The 8,032-nt window shown below is 42.6% G+C and overlaps 2 protein-coding genes across 2 annotated transcripts in view; one reads left to right on the forward strand and one right to left on the reverse strand.

The window, feature by feature from the left end:
- Nucleotides 1-6,504, forward strand: part of spidr (scaffold protein involved in DNA repair) — a 34,222-nt gene extending 27,718 nt beyond the window's left edge. Inside the window, exons 16-20 of the mRNA XM_054626929.1 lie at nt 2,364-2,519; nt 4,019-4,112; nt 4,205-4,316; nt 5,369-5,425; nt 6,024-6,504. Of these exons, the coding sequence (XP_054482904.1) occupies nt 2,364-2,519; nt 4,019-4,112; nt 4,205-4,316; nt 5,369-5,425; nt 6,024-6,143 (539 nt within the window). The 3' untranslated portion in view covers nt 6,144-6,504. The remainder of the gene's footprint in view (nt 1-2,363; nt 2,520-4,018; nt 4,113-4,204; nt 4,317-5,368; nt 5,426-6,023) is intronic.
- Nucleotides 6,505-6,682: 178 nt separating this feature from the next.
- The window catches only part of cebpd (CCAAT enhancer binding protein delta), a 1,412-nt gene continuing 62 nt past the window's right edge, over nt 6,683-8,032 (reverse strand). Inside the window, exon 1 of the mRNA XM_054596363.1 lies at nt 6,683-8,032. This exon is cut by the window's right edge and continues 62 nt beyond it. Coding sequence (XP_054452338.1) covers nt 7,031-7,930 — 900 coding nt within the window. The 5' untranslated portion in view covers nt 7,931-8,032 and the 3' untranslated portion in view covers nt 6,683-7,030.

Consider the following 8,032-nt stretch of genomic DNA (forward strand, 5'->3'; position numbering starts at 1 on the left):
TACAGTAGAATTATAGCCATGAAAATAGGGATAGTAATGTGACTAATAATAATAATCGAAGTAGCAGGTTCCACAACGATTCATGGAAACCTGCAGAACGAGAAAGCAAAAGGGCTTCAGGGTGGAAGTAAAGCTAAAATGCTTAATGGTACAGGTAATAGTAATAGTAATGTGACTAGTAATAATAATAATGGTGGTAGCAGTCGGTGTCAGCAGGGCCGTAGCAGGATGCACGTCCACGGTCCAGGTACAGCCACGATTTATAGAAGCCTGCGAAGTGAGAAAGCACAAAGACTCCAGGGTACAAGCAAGTCAATAAGCGTAATAGTACAGGCAATAATAATAGTAATGTGACTAATAATGATAGTGGTAGTAGTAGTGGGTGTCAGCAGGGCCTCAGTAGGTGGCACGATGACAGTCCAAATATAACCCCGATTCCTGGGAACCTGCGAGGCGAGAAAGCACAAGAACTCCGGGGAAGAAGCAAAATCAGTAATGTGCATAAATAGGAGATTAATACATAAAGAAGGAGGGAGAGAAGAGGAGAGAGGAGCTCAGCGTATCCTAGGTAGTCCCCCGGCTGTCTAGGCATATAGCAGCATATCTAGGGGCTGGACCAAGGCGAACCTGAACCAGCTCTAACTATAAGCGCTATCAAAAAGGAAGGTCTTAAGCCTGCTCTTGAAAATGGTGAGTGTGTCTGCCCCCCGGACTGAAACTGGAACCTGGTTCCACAGAAGAGGAGCCTGATAACTGAAGGCTCTGGCTCCCATCCTACTTTTATATACTCTAGGAACCACAAGTAACCCTGCATTGATTGAGCGCAGCTCTCTAGTTGGGTAATATGGAACTATAAGTTCCTTAAGATAAGACGGTGCCTGACCAGTTAGAGCTTTGTAGGTAAGTAAAAGAATTTTAAATTCTATTCTTGATTTAACAGGGAGCCAGTGCAGAGAAGTTAATACTGGAGTAATATGATCTCTTTTCTTAGTTTTTGTTAGAACACGTGCTGCAGCATTCTGGATCAACTGTAAAGATCTAAGAGACTTTACTACATTTTCTGCTACTTTATTCTTCTAATTTAATAAATATCAGAGGAAAATATTATGGTTTTACTCCACTACATTTATCTGACATCTATAGTTATAAGATACTTGGTGGTGGAAGAAGTATTTAGTACAACAATGTAGATATACTCCATTACAACAGTCCTGCATTTCAAGTAGAAGAAACGCAGTATTATGGGCTGTGTGTACTAAATGTAACAGAAGTAGAAGAAGTGGCCGTGCAGTAAAATGTCACCTGTGACTGATTTATTATTATGTATAGAAATATTAGATTGTATCAAATAACAATGTGAACAGTGAAATGCTACTTTAACACTGACGCGTCAGAATTAAGAATCTGATCTACATGAGTACTTTTGAAACTTTAAAGGTATAATATGCAGCATTTATAGATAGAACATAATCCCTGGTATTAATCCCCCGCTGGGGAAACTAATTTGCCAACAAATTAGTTCATATATGCAACAATAGACATAGTTTCCACAGTGCAAAGCAGACAGAAAACACATTTCAAATGAATAAATAACACCATAAAATGCTGTTTGAGACATGAATAACATCAGAAAGATGCTAAATCTAAAAACCACATCTAAAAGTGTTCATTCAAAAATCTGACTGCTGCTTGAACAAAGGCCTTCTGAGTCGTTCAGTAGAACACTGATGCTTCCTTAGTTGCTCACTGATGGAGCTTCTGAGTCAATTAAAAACACAGTTTTAAAAAATGTAATCAAAAAACGGAAGTATGTTCTTAAGTATTTCCCCTGTTCTTGCTCTCTGTCCTCTGCTGTGTGCAGATTGTGCAGCTATCTGTCAGTTTGACCGACCGGAGACACAAGCACAGAAGGGCAACCGTGTGCAATTCAGGTGTATTTATTCAAAATCCCACAATCCTGTAGGGCTGTGCGGAGGAGTGGGTTTGTTAATTTGTACTTTAAAACGTGAGCACCATGAAACAATCAGGAAATAAAGTTTTATTTCACTGTTTCATTGCTTTGTCCTCGCTTACGGCACTCCCTCTCTTCATTGAGCCAAGCAGGAAGCGAACTTTGCAACTGACAGTGATACATAGTATACCTTTAAGTACAATGTGCTCATTATACCTCTGTATTTGTACTTAAAGGGAAACTTACACAAGTGTGTTTACAGGTGTTTTAGGAGTACTGCTTCGTATGCGATTTTAAACAGTCGTATAAAACCTTTTGCTGGTTTGGGGATGAACACAATCCGAGCTCTGGTTTTGATGCACATTTTCCATCCGTATTTTTGTAATAACATTTTCCAAATTTCCAAATCTAGGTGTTCTGCTGTGTGTGGAGCAGTCAGTGGTTGAGATGATCTCTGTGGACCCTGAGGGCGATCCGTCTCCGCCTCAGGCAGAGACCCTGCCCCGACCTGTCAGACTGGATCCTCTGAGTCCTGAGATCACGCCCAACTCCGTCTGCTCTCTCTCAGGTCAGTCCCCCCCCACACCCCATTTTTCTCACTGATTCCTGTGGTTTCCATGTGATTCCTGCAGAACATGCCCAATGGGTTGTTTTCCTCAGGGGAAGAAAAAAAAAAACCACTTGTTTTTTACAAACACAAGTTTACAGCTCAGCAAGGCCTTGATGTGGCTTCAAGGCATCGCTTTCTGCTGTTTGTTATTCAGTGTCCTCAGGCTGTCATTGTTTGGGACTTTAGGAAACAAAAACACATGGAATTTAGTTGGATTCCTATCAATTCCCATGTCATTGTGTCTGTGAAATCAACACGTCTGCTCCCCATACGGCTTTAAAATTCAGATGAGGGAGCAATGTTTTGGTGAAAATGAGTTACAGATTGAAGGGACATTGCGTTGTCTCCTCTAAACCTCTATTTCATATGGTCAATGTGCATGTTTCCTTACTCTATCAAGCTTTGTCCTATTCGCAAACATTAAATATGTCGAAAAAACATTTTGCAACCAAATTCAAATATAGAAAGACCCACTTTTCTTTGAAAGTCCTTTTGTGAAATATTACTTTACATTACAGTCATTTAGCAGACGCTTTTATCCAAAGCGACTTACAATCAGTAGTATATTACATATCATTCACCCATTCACACACTGATGACAGGCTACCATGCAAGGTGCCACCATCAGACTCTAACTAACATTCATGCAACATCCAGTCCACACCGATGGCAAGCCTTCGGGAGCAACTTGGAGTTAAGTGTCTTTCCCAAGGACACATCGACTGCCGGGTATCGAACCACCGATCCTCTGATTGGAGAACTACCTTGCTCTCCACTACACAGCCGCCCCTTCTTCTTTGATTCTTTCCAATTATGTAAATATGGTGCAGAAAACCCCCCCCAGTGTGAATCAGATAATAATCTGCATCTGTCGACTGCGTGTCACAGTTGAGGGCAAAGATCAAACTGTGAGCCCTCTTGGTTCTGGCCCCTCTGGACGAACATGTTTGGTCAGGTGGCTGAAAAAAATAAAACAAACTTATTATCTTTTGCACTCGTGCGTGGATACTATCTTCTGGAAATTACAAGTGGAAAAAAAGGGCTCAGACCGCAATGTGCATGTGCAATTTATCTGCGTTAAATTCAGTATCTCATTAACCGCCCCGTGTTTGTGTTTGTGGAGCAGCAGCACGTCTGGTTGTTAAGTGATGGTGTTCAAGCAGGGAGCGTTTTATCACTGCCATCTCAGATAAAAACGAAGGGATGTGTTTATCTCTTACACCCTGTCACAAACATACACACACTTTGAAACCAATGTAGATCCTTTATCAGTTTCTTCAAGTTAGGCGTCAGTGTTTTTCCTTGAAAATTGACTTAAATTGTAAGTAAAATTGATGATAAAAGATAAGCTAATGAAAGTAAACTATATCCAAGTTTAAAAGTACAGTGTTCACCTGTTTCCATAGGTTTCTTTGTGTGTTAATATTGGATTTCAACACTTTAATTTCTGCCTGCAGGGGTGATAGTTGGTGTGGATGAGACCACAGCTTATTCCTGGCCGGCCTGCAACCGCTGTGGAAGTGAGAACTTAGAGACGTTACCTGAAAGACCGTAAGTTTCTCAAGTTAAATCAAAAATAACTGAAGGTTCATGCAAACAAACATCACGGAAAATCACAAGTTTATTTTGTTTTCTTTCCACAGTTCTAACTTCCACTGTGTTTCTTGTAAGTCGTCGGTGGACAAGCCGGAAACAAGGATTCAGATGGAAGTGTTTCTGAGTTCTTCATTAAATAATTGCACTTTAAAGGTTAAGGTAGGAAAAGTATTGGGTTTAAAGTATGAATTTTAAAGTCCAATGTATCGTGAATCAGTTTTTCAAAAATCAAACTTATTCAAGGCTGAGTATTATTTTACACAGCTCAGCTGACAAGTATTTAAAGGGGTAGTGCAACACTTGGGGAATACACTTATACGCTTTCTGCCGAGTAAATATGAAGCTACATCCAGCAGCATGAGCTTAGCTTAAGACAAAGCCTGGTTCTGTCCAAAGATAGAAATACACCTCTAAAGCTCAATAATTATACAATAATATTTCATTTGTTTAATCTGTACAAAAGCCAGTGTGTAAAAGCGATGATGTGCCGTTTTATGGGACGTTATGTGTCATTCTATTCCTTGGTTCGGACCCATACATTCCTGGAGTTTCCACATTATTTCTGGGAATTTGTCCCAGTCGTTCCCGGTAGACAGATTTTGTTACCTTCTGACAGAGCCATGCTAGCTGTTTCCAGTCTTTATGCTAAGCTAACCGGCTGCTTTATATTTACGCCACAGACATGTGAGTGGTATTGAGCTTCTCATCTAATCCTTGGCAAGAAAAAAAACCCCATTTATTTCCCGAAACATTCAACTTTTGCTATATGCTGGTGGAATTTCTTTTTTAAATAAATGTAATATCAGAAGATTGACAGTACAAAGTGCAGCAAGGTGGGGGTGATCATAGAGGGTAGGCTTGGGTCAAACCTTTTGACAAAGAAGCTTCAGTCTTGTTGAAGTGTCCTTTTAGCAAGACGCTGAATCCTTCCTCTGAGATTCCTGCACATTAAAAGGGCAGAATAAATAAACTCCTTCCCTGCAGCAGCATGAACGTGTTCTCATTATGTAAAACCTGCTGTGACTTTGTTATCAGAAAACTAAGCGAGCCAAACTGATAAACTGATCAGCCTTCTTCTTATCAGCCCGCTCATATTTCAGCCCCGTCGATCAATCAGTTATTCACCAGCATTAGTTTTTCATTAACAACATTAAGGCTGTAATTAAAGGAGACATTAATGACTCCAAATCTTTTTTCATCTGTCCCGACAGCTGCAGCAGAAGACGATCAGGTCGATCTTAAACGCTGCCGCGCTGGAGGGTCATGAGGTAAAGTTTGCTTTTACTAAACTGTTACATAACTCTTGGGCTGAACGGCTCGGTGCATTGATCTCCTGTCAATATGTCCTGAAAGCACTGTTCATCTGTTCATGTCGGGGTGATAAAGCCTTAATCTGTACTTAACAACAACAAAAAAAGAAACCTGAGTCATGCTGGTCACTTAAACAGTTAAAAGGAATTTGCCGCCAAAATACTGACGTAATCTCCCACCCACCTCTTGTATTTAGTGAATGTTTGTTTTTTTCTTTAAGTTTGCATGCAGTTTTTACTGAATGGGGTAATATATTTAGTTTTCTATATAACTTTAAAGGTGGTTGCAAATATCATAATCTTACAAATGCAGTGTTATTTGCATTGTCGGCATTTATTCTGTTTACCAGGGAGAACTTGTGAGTGCAAATACTCTTAGTTGAATAGAAATACTGCTGATCAGAGTGGAGTGTGCAAAGGTCAGGGACTTATGTGCACTCAAATATTCCTGCAACTTAAGCAGATTTAAAAAAAACTATATTTAAGAAACCATGTGCATGTGTTTTAAAGGGAGTATTATGGTTTCAGACAGATGGTGAATAAAGTGTGTTTTCAGTTCCCAGGTTACGATGTGGAGAATGTCCTGGGAAAAGAGGTGGGGCCCCTCGCCGTTTACGTCCGTGCCGTCACCAGGAAACCCGCCCTCTGGATCAGCCTGGAAGAAATCTGCCTCTGAGGCCGTCAAGGCAAAGAGCTAACGATATCAATCCTCAGGTCTTCAAATCGGCTCCAGGGATCTGCACATTAGGCCCTCCGTCAGAGCCCCTCTTCTCCCCCTCCCCTGCCCTCCCCTGCCCTGCCCTCCCCTCCGAAGGCCTCCCTGACAGCTTGAGGCTGAAGTGAACGAGCTGCAAGGAGACAAGGTCTTGTTTGTGTTAATGATATGTGATCCTGTGGACCAGGACTTGACAGCCCAAGGGTAGACCAGTGGCATGCAGTCTGTCAAAGCAGCCCACGCAGTTCAGTTCAGCAACTGGGACTTTTGGCTGGAAACACGTTTTTTTTTTAAGTGTTTTCTTTTTTCTTTTCAATTTTTCTACCTCTGTATTTAAGATCACTTAAAGACACTCTTGTCAATAAAGATGTATTTTTTTGCTGACTTTGCTTTCCATTTCCTGTTGCACTCTCACTTCTTCCTCTGAACACACTCCAGCTGCTCCCTCAACATGTTGTCAATGCAAAGATTACTCACAGACCAGGAGAGTTCTGCACCTTTTCAGCGATTTTTTTTTTTTTTTATTATAGATTTCCATAAACAAAATGTTTTCAAGGTTTTCATACAAACTATATAAAAGATCATGCTCTGGCTCTTATACAAAGTTTGGAATTATAACATGTACCATATCAGGTATAATAACATCATGTAAATGCAGTGGTAAAATAATTTAATACAGAGGAAAAAAATCCCACAAAAAAATATGGCAGCAACGTCATATATTTTCCAGTGCCATTATGGTAAGCTTAAAATACATCTGGTACAGATGGTATAAAAAAAAAAAAAAAAAAAAAATAGTCTGTTGAGGTATGTCTCCTAATAGCTCAGTCCATAGATGATTGAATCTGTCACCGGCTCGCTGAGCTGGTGGAGCCCGCAAAGGAGGAGCTGGGCATCTGCTTGAAGAAGTCTCTGAGGCCGGAGAGCTCTCTGGTCAGCTGGTCGATAGTTTTGTGCAGCTTGTCGTTCTCAGAGCCCAGTTCAAGCAACTTCTGCTGCATGTCAATGTTGCGCCTCTTCGCCTTGTCCCTGCTCTTCCTCACCGCAATGTTATTCCTCTCTCGCCTCTGTCGGTACTCCACGCTGTACCGGTCCACCCTCTTCCCTTTACGCGGGGACGACTTGGCCGAGCTGAGGCTGGAGACGGGCTCCGGGGTGGTGGGAGGCGTCGGCTGCCCCGTGGTGAGGCTGACGGAGGTCTGCGCACAGCTCTCGATCTGTGAAGGCAGAGACGAGGACCCGTCGCTGTCGCTCCAGTCGGACTCCTGCTTGATGGGTGCGCAAAAGGAGCCTTTATCCATCCCCGCGTCCGGCCGCCTCTCCGCTGCGTAAAGCTGCTGCTGCTGGTGCTGCTGCTGCTGGTCGCCCTGCAGCACCGCCGGGCTCTGCATGGTGTAGAAGTCCAGCTTCTCCTGCTTCACCGTGTTGAACAGGTCGAGGAACAGCTCGTCGTTGCACAGCTCCAAGTTGGGCACGGCCGTCATGGACTCGATGTACTGGCTGAAGTCGATTGCGCTCTCGTCGTCGTACATGGCTGCGGCGGTGCTGAGCTCCACCATGCCTCCTCCACCTCCACCACCTCCACCTCCATGCTGCTCCACCTCCACCGTGCTGTCACCCCTGCTGCCCGGCTTGCAGAGCCCGGGCTGCAGGGGGTTGCCCAGCTTGTTGCTCTCGTAGAAGTTAGCAGGCTCCATCGCCCAACTCATGTTGCATCGTGGAGAGTCCAGGCTGTATATGTCACACATGGACACTGTTGACTGTGCCCCACGTGGTTTAATGAAGTATATATATATATATGTAAATATATATATATATATATTAACTTGTTTGTCCTGCAGTGGACTCAC

This window comes from Anoplopoma fimbria, chromosome 3, assembly GCF_027596085.1.
Source record: "Anoplopoma fimbria isolate UVic2021 breed Golden Eagle Sablefish chromosome 3, Afim_UVic_2022, whole genome shotgun sequence".
NCBI classification, from domain to species: domain Eukaryota; kingdom Metazoa; phylum Chordata; class Actinopteri; order Perciformes; family Anoplopomatidae; genus Anoplopoma; species Anoplopoma fimbria.